Raw genomic sequence first — 23,016 nt, forward strand, 5'->3', positions numbered from 1 at the left:
AAAGCATCCCGGAAAGGGGGGGGGGGAAAGATGGGAGTATAAAAACCCTAAGTTCCCTCTACCCCATTAGAATCTCATAGAATACTGATGATTCTAGTTCGCTTATTTCATTTAAGACACTAAATTTGAATAGTTTTCATTTTCTTTTTTCTATTCAAGCATTGAGAAGAACTAAACAGTCAAATTTCATTCAAATGAATCATTTTGGCCGACTGTTTTTACGTATATTATAAGTAAAAAGAAAAATAGGAACTAGAATGAACAGTATTCTATGAGATTCGTAGCCACATATACGATTCTCAATCAACAAGGACAAAATGTAATACCACCGTGTTGGGCAAAGTGGACGGTATAACTGGGTTGGCATAGTAGCATTTCTCATTTCAAAAATCACAAACATCAAAAATCACGAACATTGGCAATGGAATGGATCAATTGAGCGAAAAACTACTATTTCTGCAGGAGGCAAGCTGTGCAAGGCATGCCAATCAAAGTTGAAATAATGCTATATTTAATTAACTAAACAAGTTCTCTAATTTGTAAATGATTCAACCAAATAAGGTCCCTAATATGGAAGAATTGGAGTACAGTCCAACAAGGATGATTACATGACCACACAAGCTAAATATTGTTGCATGAAACAAGTCATAGTTTTATGCACAAAATGGTCTTATAGAGGGTCTGAGGACAAAAAATTGTTTCGCTAGGGGGAAAAAATCTGCTAGTACCTCAAGTAAGATAATACATTAATGAGTATGCTAACTTGCAAATAGGACAGGAAAACAACAATGAAAATTACAAGTAAAGAAAAAATCAATGACAAAGTCAAATCTAGGTAGACATCATGACCTGATCACTTGACTGCAGAGCTTGGTTGGCAAAGAACCTCACATCAACATCTGGATCCTCACTGAGTTCAACCAGACAAGGACGAATTGTCTTCTCCACAACCTGCATTGTTCAAAAATCATCCCAATCAGTACCCAATCTTTTATAACAAGGCAAGTAGGATAATGAAGTCTTCTCAGTGGACTGCCTTAGTTATCCCTGTCTCCATCGCCAAATGGGGAAGGATAGGGGAGTATTGGTAAAGAAGACATCCCTACTCTGTGATTCCAAGTGCATCTAACCATATGATACAACATATCGTGCCTTTTACATTCGCCTTTAATTCTTTTGGTCTCTCTTAGAGCAGGATAGTGAATTTTCTACAAGCATCATAAATAATCTAAATATTCAATTACAAATTGTCTCAGCAGCTTAAGCTAGAAGGGAGGGATGAATTTAACCATTTGGCTAATATTGTAACATTGTTCCTCATGTGTTGGCCAGATTCCCTCTTAATAAATGGGCCCAACACCTAGAAGATTTATTTGTAGTTACGGTACATGCTCATAACATGTCTCTAGTATCATGTTAAATCACCATTTGTCTAAAAAGCTGTGTAGTAGATTTTATCTAATGTTAAAAAAAAAAATGCTATCTAAACTTGCAATTTTACACGCATAATCATACATGCTGACGTGTCAACTATTGAAATGGTGAAGATTTCAAAATTCGAATAGAAAAAGAAACAACTGATTAAATGGGACTGCTACTCAATACCTATAATGTTGTGCATACTTGTAGCACTACCTACTCATGTTAGAATAACATCAGTTCTAAATTCAAGACATGTCCTTAGCCCTATAACGGCTCACTCAAAATCATTTTCATCAGTTATCTGTAATCATTAAATAAATCAAAATAGATTTAGCTACTTACAGACTGGTCAACTATGGGAATAAGTGACTGCAACACTTTAGCCACATTGAACTTGATGTTGGGAACCCTGAAAGATACAAGATACAATTGTCAACACCTTGTCAACACCCCAGTCCAAGTTATGGTAAACAATTAGAAAGATATTCAGAACCACAATTCACACATAGAACCCATCAACTTTACCTATCTTTTGATGCATTAATGACCACAGGCAGGAGTTTGGAACAAGTAATTTCTGGGCCCATCACGGGAGCAAGTAGAGAAATTGCATGTAAAATGGTCATCCGATATAGATAGTGGGAGTTGTTAGTCATGTCCAAGACCTGTAAGAGAAATTCCAAGTTGTTTCAAAGAATTACACCGAAGAATAAATAAATAAATAAATAAAATTTGGAATGAGTTACTACCTCCTTTCAGAAAGCTTATAATAATAATGATAATAATAATTAAAATAACACATTGTACTTGGATGCGCCTTTTAAATTGATTAATAAAGTTAAGTTACTGATGAATATTTTCTTTACCAGCTTATAGATCTCTTTCATCAGAAAATATTTCTTTCCTAAAAAATCAAACCCCGATATGCTAAAAAAAAAGTCAGAATTCACAACTAGCACCTAAATTGCAGGATTTCAATGAAGAATTTGTTCTCATCCAAAGGTTACAAAGGAATGAATATAATCTGTGACGGGACAATTACATTCTTGCATTCTTCAAGGTTATAGGGATACATGTTACATATTGTTTTTATAAGTGAAAATTTGATATTGCATATACTAGAGATAATTTTGAAATTTTACACCAGTGAAAATAACAAACCTGTCAGACACCACATATCCATGTGTATTACCCTGGATTGTATTAGAAAGTAGCGAATGGGATCCCACATTGCTTGAGAACACCATTTGTAGAGACATAACGGAGGCCTAAACTATATCTGGACCTATACTCTAAAACGGCTAATCAAAATTACAATCGGAATCCCTTGGAATCATTATAAAGAGCTTGTTCCAAACAATGTGGGGTCTCATTCACCAGCTTCCTACACAATCAAGAGTATTAAACCATGTCATGCACCAGCATTTATCTGATAATCCTTTTTGTTTTCAAGAGGAAAGGTAATAGTGATGTATTGATAGAAATAAATCACAGTGACAAAACTAGAACCTGTGGAATTATGTGCTGCATTGCCCACTCTGGGCCAAATTCTTCTGCAAGCCGTTTCACATTATTTGCAGCTGCATCGCGAATTGAGTAAACCTGCAGGCAATACCATGAAAATTAGCAAAATATAAACCACATATCATTATGATCAAGCAAATCAAATTGCATAATCATGCTTGTTATTGTGCACGTCAGGTATTACAGTTAATAAATCCAACACACAAGTGTCTCCCGAACACACTGTAATAAATTTACCGAAAACAAGTACTCTTAAAAAATATGGGCTATGAAACTTCCAGAGGCCAATGACGTACAATCTGTCTAGGTTTCATTGATAGAATATCTCATTCTAAGAGAAACTTAATAATTTGCAAACCAGCAGAGTTGCAACCGAAGGCCCTGCCTTGGAGAGGTTCCCCAATATAAATAAATAAATAAATAAATAAATAATAATAATAATAATAATAGTTAAAACTCGAAGGAGCAAATTGCATGAGAAAATATTTACAGGTGATCATACAATGGATATCAAGGAATCTTCCAACCAGTATTTGAAAACTCAATTAAGAGAATACTTCAAGATTCATTCTAGTAACAAATCAGAAGTTAAACCACATAAAGCTTCCGCTCGCCTTCAGCAAGAAATACCTTTCAAGTAAACTCTCGGCCAGGCAGGGTGTCCCAAATGAGGTTTCCCCACCAAATCAAATCTACATGGGGCCAAATCACTTTTCCCCCTTTTAGTCCCAGATAATCCATCTAAAAATATCCATATACACCCCTCCCAACACCTAACGGATAGTAGTTAGGAAAATCCCATGACCTCTACGTACCAGTTCTACATAATACTTTATGAAAATCTACAAAGGAGAAATTCCCTACCTATTAAAAAAAGAATAACGTTCAAAAGTGAATACAACAATGCAGGAGATGACAGCTTTGTGAAAATGGATTGGCATTCAATGTAGAACTTACAACAAAAAGAAGAAACTGCAAATTAAAACAGATACTTTTTTTCAAGTAATTGAAAGAGAAAAAAGAAATTATATGTCAATCTCATGCAAATCAAAACAGATACAAAGATAGAATGAAAAGCATAAGCACACCATGTTTAATATAGTTACAACTCAATAACCCAAATCTATACAAACCTTATCTTTTAACCATTGCATGCAAAGAGCTCCAAGCTTGTCATCAAAAAAGCCAACACCCAATTGACTTGCCAACAAAGGTATATATTCTATTATAGCAAGCCGAACCCTCCAGTGTCTATCCTCTGCAAGCTCAACAATCGCTGGCAAGAGAGACTGTGACAGCAGATCTATTCCAATGACCTGTTACAACAGGTACATTATGAAGACTGGATTGAAACTTAATACAAATGTTCCAGAACACTCTTATGGTAACTGGCACTTCAAAAAAATTTAACACCTCAAAATAACAGAAACAAGGCTGCTTCAAGTAAAGGATCAGATTCTAGAAGACAATGCCAAAATCAGTCAAAACCCAAGCAAAATGAAATGCCAAAAAGAACATGGTGCAGATACACCATATGGAAATAATCATTTAAGAGACACTCAGAGAACTGCAAGGGGGGAGAAACTCTTTCTTTTTTTTCTTTTCCTTTCTGTTTATTAATATTAGAAAAATAAAAGCCTTTTCAGTTTTAGTGCAATAACATAGAGTAACTTTCCAACCACTAAATGCTCAAGCGCTTGAAAGGGAGAGAAACAAGTATCCTTTCCACCCAAAGGGAAAATAGAGATATAATTTTTTCCAAGTAGTTGCTCAATCATGTGATTGAACTATCTACATGTAGATATATATATATATAGACACACACACACACACACACGTATACATCATGAATGTGTGTGTTTGTCTTTTTGAGTGTGCATTTGCACATAATTCAACGTGTATAATTACTACTACCATATGATAAAGAAAAAAAAAAGAAGAAAAACATAAAAAAGAAAATAACTTGATCAAAATCAGAAAGAATGAACTCTAATGTTTGAGAGTGAAGTTTTGACAAAACCTGATTAACTTGATCAAGCTTGCTGATAATATTCAGTCGGACATCAGGAAATTCGTCCTTTAAAAGAGAGAGGAAAATGGGCAGCAGTTGCTCAATTGTTGCATCCTGCAACCACCAACAGAAGTTACATTATTCACAAGGAAAAAAAACAAAAACAAAAACCCACTTCAGAAGATGGTATATTATATGGCAAAAAAAATTGATAATTAAAATAAAATTTTATCAAAACAGTTAAATAGGCATAGCTCAAGTACACAGGAAATATACAACAGAGAACACCTAGTTACAAGTTAGGAGCTAGAAAGTGATACAAAAAGTCATGTAAGCTGGCTCCGTTAAAAATACTGCCATAAAGAAATGAAGTATAGGAAGAGAAACTTCTAAAGCTCATCCAGAGAGCATTCCCTATCTTAAAAATTTCAGCCATTCCTTTCAAACCAAATACACCACATGAGACATAAGGAATCCTTCCCCCTACATCCGCAATTTGGGAAGTGCACCAAATCCCTTTCCAACAAGCAAACAAGTCCACCACCCTCTTAGGCATCACCCATGCAAGTAAAGTCTTGTTAAAAATCTCAGCCCATAACATCCTTGCCACCTCACAGTAAAGTAAAAGATGATCCACAGATTCACCACTCTTCTTAGACATGTAGCACCAATCCATCACAACGAGTCCATGCTTTCTACATCGTCAATATTTTCCGAAGAGATGCAGTCCAAGCAAAGAAATCAATTTTAAGAGGCACCTTACTTCTCCAAATGCATATCAAGGAAAACAAGATATGATTTTGACATGACAAAGCCTTGAACAAAGATTGCACAATGAACTTCCTATTCCCTATTCATCCAGTCCTCCTCAATACTAAAAATGTTCAAAGCATACGATAAACTGAGAAATTTGAAATAACTCCAATTTCCCAATACAATAAACGAGCAAATACCTCCCATCCATTTCTAATATTCTTCAACAAACCTACACAATGAGCAACCTCACTTCATTACCCCCCCCCAAAAAAAAAAAAAAACCTGACTCAAAAATAGCCCTCCATGAAGACTCCCCTTCTTGATGATTGTACCGCCGTAGCCATTTCCCAAGCAATGCCTTGTAAAGATCCTCATATTTCGAACCCCCAACCCTCCACTTGAAATAGGAGAGCCGACCTTATTCCACTTAACCGAGTGGAACTTAGTCTCCTCTCCAATTCCTCCCCACAAAAAAGCTCGAAAAATCTTCTCAATTCGATTAGCCACTCTAGCCGGCAAGGGAAACAGTGATAGAAAATATGTGGGAAGACTAGAAAGGGTGCTCTTGATTAATGTGGTTCTTCCCCCTTTTGACAAGTACATCATTTTCCATCCTGCCAACGCCGTCTCGATCCTCTCCACTACCCCATCCCAAATAGCTTTTTCTTTGAACATGACCCCAAGAGGAAGACCCAGATATTTCATAGGCAATGAGGCTACCTTACAACCCAAAATACTTGCCAAGCCTCTAATGTTACACACTTTGCCCACCGGCACCATCTCGAACTTCCTTAAATTCACCTATAGGCCAAAGACAATTTCAAAACAAAGCAAAAAATCCATCATCGCCTAAATAAAGCTCGGGTCTATATAACAAAAAAGTAGCGTATCATCTGCAAAAAGATGGGAAACATTGATAAAACCATTGTTCATACATCCCACAGAGAAGCCAAGGAGAAAACCCGCACCAACTGCAACCTCCAACATTAGACTACGCAAATCCATAATAATCACAAAGAGAAAAGGGGACAACAAGTCCTTGTCTTAAACCACACAAGCTCTTGAAGAATCCAACTGGGGCACCATTCACCAAAACAAAGAACCGAATAGTGGTAACCCAATGCTCGATCCACGTACACCACCTCTTCCCAAAACCTCGCCTCTCAAGCAAGTAAAATTAGGAAATCTCAATTCACGTGGTCATAAGCCTTTTTCATGTCCAACTTGCATAGAAGGCCTGGCACTTTAGTTTTAAATCTACTCTCCAAACATTCGTTTGCTATCAACACCGAGTCTAGAATTTGTCTCCCTCAATAAAGAGTTGGACTTGCAAATTTCTTTCTTATGCAAGTAGGGCCCAGCTGGTTAGATCGGTTTTGTTCGCCATCCAGGTATACAGATCTTCTCTTTTTATTCTTCCAAAAGGAGTTACCAGAAAGATTGAACAAGTTATGAGATCCTTCCTTTGGAAGGGGGATGATTTGAGCAAGGGCGGTGCCAAGGTTGCTTGGGACAGCCTTTGTCTCCCTTATAAGGAAGGGGGTCTTAGATTCAGGGATGTCGAAGCTTGGAACCGTGCCGCCATGGTGAAACACATATGGCATTTATGCACGAATAGCGACCATTCCATTTGGTCCAGCTGGGTTAGAAATTACCTTATTAAGAATAGGAATTTCTGGACGCTGAGGGCACCTAGTGAGTGTTCCTGGACCCGGAGGAAACTACTGAAATTAAGACTTCTTGTTCATGATGAATTCAGTTTAAGTGGCAGCAAGGAACCTGGAAAAGGACCCTTCTTATTTTGTTTTCTTTCATATGGATTCGCTCTACAAGTTGGGCACGCAAAATAGACTTCATTCGGGCGGGATCCCTTTCCCCGTACACATCCATATCGAGTTCGGGGGCCTCTTCATCGGGAACTTCAACATCTTCCCGTGGATGCAGATTGAGATCAAGGTCCCACCTAGGGTTTGAGCTCGATGAGCCTTAACCCCGAACCATATTGTACTGGCAAACCTCGTTTAAGTCCAGGAAGCCGCTTACCATCCACTCATCCCAACAATCAAAATAAAGTCCAAAAAATTGAAAGATAATCCTAATAATAAGTATAAGTAGTTTTATCTTTATAATTTATTGTCTCATTGTCCATCTTGTAATCATTCAATTCCGCCTCTACTTCAATGAAAGCAAAGCCAAAAGGCAAAGCCGATGCGAGGATCGGTGGGATGCCATAGCTTTAAGAGATAGGGGCAGAGGCAAGAAGAAAGGGTTCATCGATTTCATTTCTCCCTCAAAGCAGGAAGCAACTAAGCACTTCCTCTCCCTTGATTAGCGCAAGACAACCTGTGAGCTTTATATGAACTATATCCAATACACAGACTTTATGAACGTGAGCTTAACCAACAACAAGCTAAAGCTTTCCTCACCCTCGCGAGCTAATCGTTAGCTCTCTTGACCTTGACCGACTCCCCCCGTAGTGAAATCGTACTTTTATGTATTTCTAGAGCAGGAAAAAAGCTTTTACTAATTAAGAAAGCTTTGAGTAAGTTGTCGACTTTTGATCTCCCTCTATAGAGTCGAAAGCAGTTGATGCCCATTTGACCGGGGTTTGAGGAAGCAGGCGACTTTTCTTGGTCAGTTTCTTAGTAAAAAGGAGTTGATCCCGAAAAAGACGGGGTTTTAGCAACTTTTCTTCTTTCAATGGCACTTTTCATTCTTGCTTTTCGAAAGACCCTTTGGCTTAAGAACCGATTCCTTACCTTTCCTAAAACCGGTGCCATTCCCATGATAACGGAAGCCAATGCAGAACGAACATGCTGAGACGAATCTGTTGACAGTTCCTGCAGCAAACAAATTTCATATGTCAAAATTATCAAGCAACAGGTGAAAAGATTGGTCCTAAATTATTGAACAAGCAACAGATGAATAGCATTATGAGTGGGTAGAAATTACACAATCAAACATCAAATTCATAACACCAAATCACAAACTTCTTTGTGAGCACATATACCTTCACACAAGGAAGAATATGTTGAATTGAGAGTTCCGGATTCAAGATCCGGCAAAACTTTGTAACTTTTCCAGCTGCAGCTATACGTACTTCAGCCTCATTATCACGAAGTAGCCGAACATATGAAGGTACCAAGTCTGACCTAAAATATGCATACATTACCATAACCATCAATGAGGATCTAAGCAACAAGTCCTTGAAATGTAGTAAAATATATGCACAAATCATGAAAAGAAAAATGTGTCAAGTAAATAACATCCAAAGGCAGTTCTGAAATTAAAAAATATGAAAAAGCAAAACCTCAAGTATTAAGACGTGAAGAAAATACCAGACTCGACAGTACTGTAAACAATTGAGTTGCTGTAGAAATGTTCAAAATAGCAGCCAGCTACTCTGCACGAAAATTGAAATTACCTGGTAGGTTCAGGACCTACTGCTTCACATAGTTCATATAGTTGATTTGCTACCATGTAACGAACACGCCAAGACTTATCCTGTTTGAAAAAGAATTTGTGTCAGGCATACGGTGAATTAAATACTTTTTTTGGATAAGTAATAATTCTTTATTAAAACCACAAAAGGTAATTACATAGTGGTCAGTGATAAATTACATATTATACCGCACTTTATCATTCAGATGTAGAAGTTTTCAAAATAAAAAGAAGCAAGTCTAGTTGAGGAAAAATACTTATACAAACAGAAAGCAATCACAATCTTCCTTAAATATTGTGGACACACATAGAGCACTAGCGTGAAAGACAACCAAAAACTGCCACTTATAACTTCACACAGTAAATTCAAGCCTTCGATCCTAAGATTCTAGTTTTTACACATGCAGTTAATCCTGAACTTGGACCTCATCCTTTTTTTCTAGACTTCCTCCTCCCTTGATTGCAGGAGTAGACTAATAGCCCCCTGCCGCCCACGGGCGGTCTTTTCTGTTCAAATAGAAAACGTACAAATCAAATAAAATTAGCTCTTATAATATTCAGATGTCCCAGAATACAAGAAGGTTTAAATAAAGTAAAAGAAACAGGCCGTCATCTGAAGAAGAATCTTTCTGATAAGCCATCTATCTGAAGAGGAATCTACAATTAGCAAAGCAAAAATACCAAACAAAAAGTGTAACAAAAAAGATCTTGAAAATCATCTTAGCGGCATAATAGAACAGTTACTTGGAAAATATGGCCAACATTTAGGGTGTGCTTGGATAATGAGATGAAAATTTTTTATTTTAGATGAAAGTTTAAAATATTTTTTTTAATATTATTATTGTTTTGAGATTTGAAAAAGTTGAATTGAGATTTGAAACAGTTGAATTATTTATTATATTTTGTGTGGGAATTTGAAAAAGTTGTAATCATAGATGAGATGAGATGAGATGAGATGAGAATTTTGTGTCTCATCCCACTTGCCAAACATATCCGGGCATGTTTAGTTAATGAGATAAGATGAGAATTTTGTGAATAATAGTGAAACTGTTTGTGAATAGTAGTGAAATGGTTTGAGTTAAGATGTTTTATTAAGTTTTGGGAAAGGTGAGAAAAAGTTAAATAAAAATATTATAAAGTTAAAAAAAAAATTGAACATAATTTTGTAATATGATCTTTTATTTGAATTTTGAAAAAGTGAATTGTTTTTTGTGTTTTGTTTTGAAATTTGAAAAAGTTGTAATGATTAGGTAATTATTAGATCAAAAAGATGAAAATTTGAAATTGAAAAGTGTTATGTATTTTGAGTGATGTTTGCGAAGAAAATTATGAGAAGTTTTGAGATGAGACGAGATTTAAGTTCCCAACCCCTTATCACAACAGATATAAGGCCTTCCATAAGGAAGCCGACATAAGAAATGGCTGATCAAATTAGTACTAATAAACTATGTAAGAAAACCTTGTACCATGATAAAAGCAACCAAAGTAGTGTCATAGAGATTGCATTACTATTTTTTATTTAAAAAGACTGAGTTTTAATTATAAAGGGGGTCACAGAATCATGTTAAAAGCAACCAGAAAAGTTTGATAAAGATTAAGCCACAACAAAAGTAGCTGTTCATTGTGGTAGATTGGTGTTGTATGAGCAGAAAGAGTGGGGAGTCTACTGACTACATTTTACTTCATAGTGAGATATCCAGTACCTTGTTGGATGACATTTTTAGTCAAATTGGGTTGGGTTGGTTATGTCTCAGAGACTACTAGACCTTTTTTCCAATTGGAGAGGGAGAGGACCATATGGCAACCCACAAACTGAAGCAATATGGAAGACGGTCCCTATTTGCCTAGTGTCTTGCATTTGGAGTTCAAGGAATGATAGATTTTGAGTATTGCAAGCAAACAATGAAAGAGCTTATAACTTTCTTTTTCAATACTCTGCTCATTTGAACAACTTCTATTAAAATTAATGGGCTGATTTTTTGTGATTTTCTTCTCTTTTTCTATTTCTAACTAGGTGTTAGTGTTTTATATACTTCCTGTGTACTTGGGCTATGCCTTTGTGATTATAAATAAAACATTCAATTACTTGTTAAAAAAAAAAAAAATACACGCTGCAAATCAATTATGGAATATCAAATTAACAGCATACGCAACATACCTGTGAGAAACTAACTATGACAGGAAGAATATGTGCCACGCATTCTTGAGGTTCCAACAACTTTCCAAGTGCTGCACAGCCTTCAACAGCCAATAACCGAACAGAATCTTGATCTGAAATGGAGATAAGTTAGAGAAAATTCATTTTCTCAAAAAAAAAATTATAAACTAATGCACTTAACAAAATAATGTAAGTGCAAATGCAAGTGGATGAATTATAGAAATGGATTTGACAATTAACCCTCAGGACCAGGAATATGCCTAGCCATCAAGGTAATCCACTTAGATGTTTAAACAGAACCAGGGCCTCAAGTTGGAATACTCGTCTCCAAAAACACTGTTCACAATTCTTTTCAGTCAAGGAAGAAAACTGAATGCAAGAAACAAACATGAATAACCAAATATACTTGTCTAGAAATGAAAGGATAAAAGAAAGCAACTGCACAAGCATCACCATTCCTTTCCTAGAATTCACAGATACATCTTATGCCTCGGCTTTCACCTGGTCAGGACTACAACGGGCCAATTCTAAATTAACCCTTAAATGTGAATAAAGAAAGCATGGTTAACACCTGTACCCAACTTTACTTTTTGAGAAAAACCGAGCACAAGAATCCAGTATTAGAGTAACACTCAATGATATTCCAACAGTGAAGACAGTGAACGGCTTAAATTATGTTATCAAATAGATGAAATTGACAGATCCAAAAGGAATGTACATACCATCCTGAGTCAGATCCTCAAATATAGACATAATGTCAGTTTTCAAATGGGCAGGTTCAACAGTAGCAGCAAATTTTCCCAGGTTTGTTGCAGCAGACCTCCTAACCATAGGCATGTCATCTTGACACAGCTGACTGTAAATTGTCCGTAGTTCAGTTTTTAACGTCTCTGGGGCACTCGAGTAAGCAATATGGAACAGTCCACATGAGGAGACTCGAGCAGTAAACCACTCACCAGCAGCCAGTCTCTAAATGTTAGAAGATCGTGATGTGTTAAAAGAAAGTTCCAGTGTCGTCCTAATTGTATTGAGGTATCACAAGATCACCAATCATGAGAGATCACTAAAAAATAAAGATGATCCCAATGGCATCTTTGAGTAAACCATCTGCCAACAAAAATTCCTTTCTAACAAAAAGAGTACTAAAAAAATAAAACACCACTACCTGAGCAGATAAATCTATGCTATCTAACCACAAAAGCGGCAAGTGTACTTACATTTTACGGCATTGTTTTTTTTTTTTTATGTCGGGAAACCTCTACAAGGCAGAGCCCTTCGGACCCACCCCTGCAAAGTAAATCCCGGACCCGTCCACCACACCCTCGGAAGTTTCCATATATGGAACTGGTTAAATCGATGACTTTTCACCAGGGGGTGTGGCCCCAAAGGATTGTTTGCACCCATGAGGTGTTAAACCTTAGACCTTGAAGGGAGTGATACCCCAAGACAGGCCTTCACCACTTGGGCCAACCCCTTGGGTTTTTTTTATAAATATAATAAAATACATCACAAGAATGCCCAATATATGTTTTTTTATAAGTTTAAAAGAAGGTCAGAAGTCTGTCAGAAAAAAATGTCTCATATATGTTTTATATGAAAATTTTTTAATTTACATAAAATTGTTCCTGCCCTGGCATCATAAAAGCATGCAATTGTTAACATATGCATTTCTCACTCGTACTTTTTTTATGGAGACCATGCAAGCACAAGATGTTTTTTACCTGGTTAAACCCTGAACCCATGTAACTGGAGACAATACCTTTTTTAACCTATCTAATTTGTGCAGCTAATTAAATATATGGTGGATAGGATACACTTAAATGAATGGAGTAAACACCAAAATGAACTAGGAGAAGTTGAAAGAAACAAAGGAAAATTCTGAATACAACCCATGTACTTGGTCTATGCCTTGCCTTTATAAATAAAATCCTCCACTACTTATCCGAAAACAAAAAGAAAACGAAGGAAAGTTCAAACATCTGACCTTGACCAGAGGAATGAAGTACTCAACCAAGTCTTGTTCCCTCATTTGCGCCCCAATTCTACACAAGGACTCGACCGCTTTGTCCCTTACACAAGTTTCTTCAACTGTGCAGAGAGTTTCTAAAGGTGGGAGCAGCACATTCGCATACTCAACACCTCCAACATAGGGAATAAATACCCCCAGTTCCTCGGCCATTGCAAGAAGCACTTCGTCGTCGTCGTCATTGTTCTCGCTGAGAAAAGGAATCAGCTCCTTCCTGGTCCTCTCGTCTCCAAGTGCACGAGCAATTGTGGAGAGCCGTCGGATCGAGTTTAATCGGAGCTGAATATCTTCATTTTTTAGTTCGTCGATTAGGACGGCAATGGGATAGAGTGGCTCTTCGATCATAGCCATTGTGTCTCAGGAGATCCACGAAGCTGGAAACGAAGAAACAAATTACTAAACGATCATAATTTTATTAAAAAAACGTAACAATTAGTTCGATTACTCCGAAATGAAGAGAAAATAAAATAGATCCTCAAATCTTGAAGACTAGAAGGGAAAGATTATGGAATAATTTCAAAAAATAAAAAAAAATCCACTCCACTTCACTGGCTAAATTGTAATTAATTTTTCAGTTATAAACAAACCAAGACAAACCGCCTTTTCTTTTCCTTTCCTTCATTTTCTCCGAAAGCAAACACAGCACCTTAAAACGAAAGTACACTCATGGATAAATATCGCTAGGACGAGTGTTTAGGGGTTAAAAAGAACTAAATATAAATAATTTGTGATGAGATCTCTATCCGGGTTCATACTTCCGCGGTTCTTTTTCCATTTTTGAGTGGAAATTGTTAGTGAGCAGAAATATCATATAAAATCATAGACATGAAAAACCTAGAAAGGAAATTTTCATTAGATGCAAAATTTAAATCATGCAGCCACATAGGAAAAGCACAAAAAAATCGAAGCTAGGCGAGAGAGAGGGGGCGAAATTTGGAATACCTTGGAGGGTGACTGTTGTAGGGGTCGATCTACTATGAACTGTGGCGGTGAAATGGGGACAGATCTTCTAGTGGACGGGGAAAATGGGGAAGAAGATGAGGGAGGGGGGCAGATCCTCCGATTTTCTTTTGGACTGATCGTCCCAAATTGGGTGTAACTCGTGTCCGCCCCGATATTATAGCCGATTCATTTTTTATTTTTTATTTTTTATCTTGTTTGGATGAATGAGTTCATCTCATCTCAATTTAATTCTATTTTAACATTTAAATACATAACTTTTAAATTATTAAACATCATTCAATTCAAAATTTTCTTACACATAAAATTCACAACTTTTCTCAACTCAACAACTTTTTATACGTAACACTCGCAACTTTTTTTAACTTCCTATAAATATATTTAAATCGTTTAGATTCAGAGATGAATTGAGATGATTTGTAAATAGTGGAATAAAATATTGTTATAATATTATTATTATTTTAAAATTTTAAAAATTAAATTATTTATTATATTTTATATAGAAATTTGAAAAAGTTGTAATAATGAGATGAGATGAGTTGAGGTGGGTTTTGAATTCAAACAATGCCTTAAACTCATCTTAACATCCAAACACATCTAAATTTATCTTAGGAGGCTCTATAAAATTCAATCCATCATCTCAACTCATTATTATTTATAAAAAATTCAACTCATCTCAACTTAACTCAACATTCAAACATTGTCTCATTTGTTACTACCGCTGGGAAGCCAAGTCCGGAACAATTGACGCTATTCGAGTTCAGCATCTCACCCTAAAATATTATATCCAATTCATTAGGTTACCCCCTTCAAAACTTGTCTCGGAGCCTTCTATGGGCTTTAACATCTTGCCTAGGTTATGACTTGTAGAATTATTGTTATTTAAAGATTTTTACATTACATATTATTTGAGTGAGATAATTTGATATAGAATATAAATTTTAAAATTTAAATCTTATAAATCAAATTATATTACGAATAAAGCTACATAGAAACTATTGTAACAGTACACTCGTTGCACACTACGCGACTTCTTCTTTCAAATTTTTTTTTTTAAATGCTTGTTTTACCCAACAAATACCCAATTTGAAATCCGAAGCACATCCCGCGTCTGTAGCACCCGCGTCGCCTACCCAGCGCCACCCCTCGACGACCATCACTCAGTCCAACACCACCCTGCGCCGCCCATCCCTCTGTCCTGTGCCGCGCCTCGTTCCTCCTTTGTCGCCCCTCGAATTTACACATCCCGCGTCACCCCAGCACCAGCGTCACTTCGTTTGCCCATCGCCACCCGCAACGTCCATCCCTCGGCCCAGCGACACCCATCGACGGCTCTCGAAACCTGTTGCAATCTTACAAGTATTGGTTCATATATATTTACTTGGTTCTCGATTCTCGAAAGCAACATTTAAAGTTGTAGATCGTAAAGTTAAGGTCTTTATGGTTTTATTTGTTTGAATCTTAGTTACGTAGTTAGTATCTGAGCTCAAATGCCGGGTTTGTAATTTGAGTTTTGTTTTTGTTTTTATGAGGATCTATTAGGCAAGGAGCACACAAGAAGTGATGAAGAGGAAGGTCTTGATGAAATGCGTTTCCCCTAAAGTTGGATCTTGACAAGCAAATTCTTTGTCGATATGATTTTTTGACCCCTTGTTGTGTTATGGTGTTCGGGTTATCACTGAATCTCAAAAAGTTTAAAGAGCTTGCACGCTGTAATATGCACAATTTGGGTTATTTATTCTTTAGTGATTACAATTGTAAGCTTGAATGACACTGTGGGGTTTAGTTTTGAGTTCAAAACCTTGATGGCCCTTGAGATGGTATACATTAAATGTCTTACTTCATCTTAGGTCTTAAAATGAGTGATTTTATTAGCTAGGGTCCCTGCTTGTTAATTTGTATAGGTGAGAGGTTGAAGCGATTCTTTGAGGAAGGTCCTTTGACACATGAAGCCTAAACATGTATGAAAGTATATGGCTCTTTAATGGCATTGTTGATGTGAAGTAATGAGTTGAGCCATGAATAATTGAGGAATCAAAGTTGGGTGTCCTGTATCATGTGCGTTGAGGATTATCTTAAAGCACTACGTTCCTAGCAACTTCTCCATGCAAATAATTAAGCACATGTATTTGTTTCTTGCTTTGTACAATTCTATGAATCTTGTATACCTTTTTTTTATACACAGGAGAAAAGGTAACCAAGACTCTTGAGTTTCAGATTTTGTGTGGCTTTTGATTACTTTTTGGGTGTTGCTTCACTAGTGCACATTTATATTTTATTATGATTATCTTATAGGATAGCCAGAAGAAAAATCCTAACTTGAAAGTTTCTGCATCTTCGCCTCTTCTTCTTATTCCTTTTTTCTTTTTGCCAAATTTTGGGATTTTTAATAAGAATGACATATAGCATGCAGCAATTAACCATTGTAAGCTTGACTAATCATCTCATTGTGCTTTTAGGTCCTCCAATATGGAATTTAGAGTAGCATGGACAAAGCCTATGGCTGTTTTGTGAGAGCCTGAAAATTAGGATCACCATTATGGGCAAAACAGTTATACTGCATTTACTGAGAAAAGGCTGAATTCTTTAGCGGACATCCCATTTAACTACTCTTGCTGATCAATGTATTTAATTTCAATGGGAAACTCAAATGTTATTATCTTTATTTGGTTGTGTTAATATTGTGAATAACTGTTCCCATGCTCTAGCTTGTTTTCTTTTCCCCTTTAATACCTTTTACAGAAGGGACCACTTAATACTTTTGTAGCTATATATATTAGTATGGTAGTGTATATATTTTAGGAATTCAAATTTTTCTGTCACATCCTTTTCTTTTTAGGTAACTGAATGATTTTGTACGTTATATTGTTTTTATTAGATTCCCGATCCACAGTATTAATATAATTTATGCTAGGTTTCTTTTGCTTCTTTTGTTTTTATTAGCTCACTGCATCACACTTGATCACTGTGCCTGCAAACTTTTCCTTTTCACTCTCTTTCCCTTTCTTATGGTTGTTTCTAAATGAAGTTGAAAAATAACTCCCTGATTTACAGGTTATGCCTATACAATAGGCAGCTGTAACTCTAACTATGGTGCTGGAATGACAAAGGATCCACTGAAGATGTTACTCTTTTTGCAAAGATTTTGATTGAATCTCAAAATGTCCATTCATGTTATGTATTTAGATAGCCACAGTATTTGTAAAACTGGATTTATCCAGAAGTTATGGGAATCTGTTCTAGTACTACTACTTGATGGCATTTATTTCATGAACATGTGGTTAATTTCCAAAGATGCACTCATGTGGTTAATTTCAATGGAATATCAAGGTAATTTGAGCTTCATACATTGTTGACTATGATTATGGGCAGATGAGTTTTTTGGTTTCTTGTTGAGTAATGAATTTTTAGTTGCTTTTAATTTTAGGTTAGTAGTGGAGGTCAATAATGCTCCAAATTGCCAAGATGCTTTTTGAATGGAAACAGCTTGTGCACATGATTTGATGAAACCCATGTATGCAAATTGAATGCCATTAAATTAACCTGTGTAATGAAACAGCTTGTACACGTCGTTTGATCTTGCATGTGTATGTAAATTGTATATGTCCAAGTCTAATGTCATTGGAAGTACCCAACCAAAGAATCAATAAGTTTAAATAACTGCAAATTGCCATTATATTCATAACCTATTTGAGTTCAAGGACTTGGTTTTCCAGAGTCTAAAACAGAGCACGTTCATGTGCTAAACCAGCCAACAGCAAATTAGTTGACTAGCATAAGTGAATCTTTACAAATTAGAATGAGCCAGACATGTATGTGCTGGATCTATACATAAACATTTGGCAAAAACATTAGTTCCTATTGTACTTTAACTCTGGGAATATAAGCTAAGCACAACAGCCACCCATTTTCACCTATTAAACTGGCCTCGTGCTTCTTCACTTTTGATCTATCCATTTTCTTTCCAACAAAGATGCCTAACTTCATGGCTACAAATAATGCTCATGTAATCAAAAGTGGTCTCATTGCCCAGTGAAAATCCTCCAAGTGTTGATACTTCCTCACCATCCTTGGACACTTTTTAAATGTAACCATTTCTACTTCAGCTGGATCAGCCTAGAAGGTGGTCCATTCATCACCAAAAGTCAAAATCCCTGAAAACATCTTCAGTGGATCCTTTGACAATCCCTTTGGATGCAGCTCCACCATCTACACCATGCATCTATCCTGCCCATTCCAACAAAAATCTATTTTAAAAGATAACGCAAAATAAGTTAACCCAAATAGAAGCTACAAACAATAAACTATAAATAATTGTCTCATAAGCTAGAAAAATAAGTTCATCCCAACAATAACTCAGAAACAGTGAATTTTTCATAGTAGAGTTCACTTTTTTATAAAAGGTACTTATGCGAAACTTATACATTTCAGAGTTCACGTTTCCCACGCGTGACCCGGACACCCATTGCCTGATCGGGGAGGGGGCCCGCATCACGGAAACTATCCGGCCCGCGGGTGCGAATGCGTCGCGGTGCGGGATGGGGTGACACCACCCGCCGCAGCGCCCTTGACCATTCATATATATATATATATATATATATATTAAAAACCTACGCATGAACGGCGTCGTTTGTGGGGAAGCTAGCATGGCAATCGTTTCATGCAGATCAAATAAAATAAATCCCCCCCCCCCCGATTCCCTCCCTCGCTCACTCTCAGACTCTCACTTCTCTCATCTCTGTCTCTGCTGCCTCACAGTGACCCAACTCCGCTCATCTCTCCCTCTCTCTGAGTTTCCGGCGCCGCACCCAGCTACCAGCGTCTCCTTCAATGTCGCCGTGCGCATCCGGTCCCTTTCTCTGCATCTCACCGAAGATCCGAATCCCGAACTCGAAGGTAAGAAACTCAAACCCTATCCTATTTTATTTTGTTGTGGTTTATATTTTTAATGGAGATTGGAGAAATGATGGGGTTTATCGGAGATGGAGGATGGGATTTTTGTGAATTGTGTGCTGTGGAGCTTAGATTGTGCATGTGTTTTGGTTTGAAATTTGAATGAGTCCGTGAAATGCATGTGAATTGTGTTTGTTTTCTCATTTCTGTAATTATTTCGGATTAGATTGGATTTGATTGTGTAATTAATTCGGATTGAAACCCCTAAATTAATTTAGGATTTCGAAATACCCTAAATTAATTTAGGGGATTCAAAGATTGAAACCCCTAAATTAATTTAGGGCTCAAATCCGAAACCCTAAATTAATTTAGGGGTTTCAATCTTTGAAACCCCTAAATTAATTTAGGGTTTTCAAATATTGGAACCCCTAAATTAATTTAGGGCTCAATGTATAAAGAAGAAATTGCATGCCATTAATCTGGAAATTAACTTTGTGTGTGTATATATTATCCTCTAATACCCTATTCTAGACTAGTAATGCTAGATATAATTTATACAAGTATACTAAGGATTTTCTTTAAAAAAAAAAAGAGATTCATCATTAAAAGAAAATATTATTCTTGTAAGTTTCACATTTACTAATCAAGTTTTTTCTTTAAAAAAAAATACACAAGACTTATCTACTCTAAATATCATTTTTCAACCCATGCATAATACTATATTTTAAAAATTATTTGATGTTATATTAAGAGATGAAGATTTTTAAAAAATAAATAAATAAATAAAAAGATGTCATTTTTTCGTTAATATTTTTTAATTTGTTGGATGTGGACTTTTCTACCTTACTTAAATAAAGGAAACATTCATATTTTCTTTCCTCATCATGTAGTGAGAGTGAGAGTATACTTTATTAACAACATATAGTGTATTTGTTGTTAATATACTTTATTACATTTATAACCAAATGATAGTGTGATACTTTTTTTTATTCTACTTTTCTTTTATGTTCATTATATAGTTGTTATGTTTTCTATTATTTCAGATTTTTTGTTTGCTTTAGTTCATGGATATGCCAGCGGATTGGAGTGCGAGCTCTCCTTTTCAGGCCGAGGGCACCCCTACCCCTACCCCTACACCTACACCTACCCCTCCTACTCATACCCCTACCCCTAGCCCTACGGCACCTTGCTCCGCCCCCAAGCCCAGAAAGAAACCTACTTCAATAGTTTGGAGTCATTTCACCAAACTAGAGGGTGGTGACTCAAGTAACCCACAAGCCAAGTGTAACCATTGTGGCAAAATTTATGGATGCCACTATAGGAAACATGGCACCTCACAATTAAAGGTGCACTTAGAAGAGCAATGCAAAAAAAGTCCAATATTAAGATCATTACAAGATAAAAGCCAATCTAGGCTAGAAGTTGGACTTCAAAAAATGGCGGATGGGACTAGTGGGGGTGCAAGTTTGAGGGGGTATACTAAGTATGATCCCGATGAGTGTAGAAGACATCTAGCTCGTATGGTCATAATGGACGAGCTACCTTTTCAAATTGTAGACGGGAAAGGGTTCCAAGCTTATTCTCACTACTTGGAACCAAGGTTTAATATTCCCTCTCGTCACACGGTGGCAAAGAATGTAAAAAAGCATTTTTACATTGAAAAGGAGAAGTTGAGGGGTCAATTGGCGGATCAATTTGTTTGTCTCACCACTGACACTTGGACATCGATCCAAAATTTTAATTATATGTCTTTGACTGTGCATTTTATTGATTGCCATTGGACATTACACAAGAAAATTATAAAATTTTGTAAAATCACCGATCATAAGGGTGAGATAGTTGGGAAGGCCTTGGAGGCTTCAATAAAAGAGTGGGGTTTGAGCCGAGTTGTTACAGTCACAGTCGATAATGCCTCGTCTAACGATGTTGCATTAGGACATTTGAAAACTTATCTTAGAGAGACAAATAAGACACTTATGGGTGGTGAGTGTCTGCATGTGAGATGTGCAGCACATATTCTGAATTTGATTGTCAGTGATGGTTTGAGAGATCTTCATGACTCGATTGCTCGAGTTAGGACTGCTGTGAGATGGGTGAGATCTTCTCCTTCAAGGTTGGAGAAATTCAAGGTTGCTGCGAGATCTGCGGGTCTAACATCTAAGAAGGGCTTTGTACTGATATGCCTACACGATGGAACTCAACATTTCTGATGTTGGAGGCGGCCCAAGAATATAGGCTGGCATTTGCATTATTGGGTGATGAAGACATCCAATATGTAAAATATTTTGATGATCACGGGGGATTGGGGAAACCCGTAGCTGATGATTGGGAAATTGTAACTATTTTTGTAGAGTTTTTGAGGCTTTTTTACGATATCACCACGAGGCTATCTGGAACTTTGTACCCTACATCCAATGTTGTATGCCAGCAAATATGTAGGGTAAAAGAAGAATTAGATGACATGGTCGCGGGTGGTCACATTAGGCTGCGGGAGATGGCATTGATTATGAGGTCAAAGTACGACAAGTATTGGGGAGATTTAACTAGGGCTAATATTTTGTTATATGTAGCTGTCGTCTTTGACCCGAGGTATATGTTGGATGGCATGATATTTGGATTGGGCCTTGCGTACGGGCAAGTATGGGCAGAGCTTATTGCAGCAAGGGTTCGGGAAACCCTTACTAGATTATTTGATGAGTTTTCCACCCTGCGGGGTGGTAATATTGCAGCACCTACATCTACCCCCTCAGCCTCAGGCTCACAGTTTCCTGAAGTCGAGAGTGGGAAATGGCGTAGATTGGAGTGAGGTGAGAGGTATGAGCAGACCCCCTTCCTCCGGACTTCTGTAGAGGCTCAGTCAGAGATAGACAGATACTTAGCAGCAGAGATTTTACCATTTTCACGAGATTTCGATATATTAAGTTGGTGGAAGGTGAATGCTGTGAAGTATCCCATCCTTGGAGAGATAGCCCGCACACTGTTGGTCATCCCTGTTAGCACAGTAGCCTAAGAGCCGGCCTTTAGCACCGGAGGACGTGTATTAGATTCATTTCGGAGTTTATTAGCTCCTGCCAATGTGGAGGCTTTGATTTGCACGCAGAATTGGATCAAGGGAACTCCAATTCATGTTCCGGATGTTCTTGAGTATGAGGAGGCCGACGTCGAGGAGGAGGGTGATGATCAGTCTGGATATGGTATTTATTCTAATTTCTTATTTTCATTTATTTATTTTCATTTAATTGGTATTCATTAATTTCATTTCAAATTTAATACTTATAGTGATACATGAGACGGCGTCTACGGCTACCTCCGATGTAGTATGACTTTTGTATTGGACTCACCATTGTCATGGTTTGCATAATTTCTTCCCTAATTGTTTTTTGCATTTAAAACTTTGTTTCATTTTTATAACTTTTTAATTCTAATTTGTTTTATTTTTAACTTATTAATATTTCAGGTTTTTTGACTTATTAACTTTTATTTTTAACTTATTGATTTTCAGTCTCACAGCAATCGACATTCGACACAACTCAGTGAACTCACAACTACGGCTCCACCCCAAAATTAATTTTCTTAATTTACAATTATTGTAATGTTGCTACAATAGTTAATTATACAATTTGTAATATTTATTTTTTTTAGAAGAGTTTGTAATAGTGTAATAGTTTATTAGTTCTCTTAATTTGTATAATTGTAAACTATTTATTGTAGCATAGTGTCTTACTGCCTTAGTGATGAATATTACTTAATTATTTAATAGTTAAAACTTAATATCTACTTACCAAAAAAAATTATTTCTTTTCTGTTTTTAAATTTATATTTTTT

At 36.6% G+C, this 23,016-nt stretch overlaps 1 protein-coding gene across 1 annotated transcript; it reads right to left on the reverse strand.

Moving 5' to 3' along the window:
* Positions 1-482: 482 nt before the first annotated feature.
* LOC108982416 (serine/threonine-protein phosphatase 2A 65 kDa regulatory subunit A beta isoform-like) lies at positions 483-14,436 on the reverse strand. The gene is made up of 13 exons (XM_018953794.2): positions 14,281-14,436; positions 13,297-13,712; positions 12,035-12,281; positions 11,313-11,425; positions 9,138-9,217; positions 8,724-8,865; positions 8,473-8,553; positions 4,967-5,071; positions 4,080-4,262; positions 2,932-3,024; positions 1,948-2,087; positions 1,765-1,831; positions 483-951 (listed from the first exon to the last, which is right to left on the reverse strand). The coding sequence occupies exons 2-13, from the start codon at positions 13,687-13,689 to the stop codon at positions 832-834; spliced, it is 1,764 nt and encodes a 587-aa protein (XP_018809339.1). The 5' UTR covers positions 13,690-13,712; positions 14,281-14,436; the 3' UTR covers positions 483-831.
* Positions 14,437-23,016: the final 8,580 nt, after the last annotated feature.

Source organism: Juglans regia, chromosome 6 (genome assembly GCF_001411555.2).
Source record: "Juglans regia cultivar Chandler chromosome 6, Walnut 2.0, whole genome shotgun sequence".
NCBI classification, from domain to species: domain Eukaryota; kingdom Viridiplantae; phylum Streptophyta; class Magnoliopsida; order Fagales; family Juglandaceae; genus Juglans; species Juglans regia.

Bases quoted from the DNA above. Each gene is read 5' to 3' on its own strand.
- LOC108982416 (XM_018953794.2), bottom strand. From the start codon at position 13,689: ATGGCTATGATCGAAGAGCCACTCTATCCCATTGCCGTCCTAATCGAC. The intron at 12,282-13,296 runs GTCAGATGTTTG...TCTAACATTTAG, and splicing joins ACTTCATTCCTCTGGTCAAG to AGACTGGCTGCTGGTGAGTG. The intron at 8,554-8,723 runs GTATATGTGCTC...TGTTTGCTGCAG, and splicing joins ATATTCTTCCTTGTGTGAAG to GAACTGTCAACAGATTCGTC.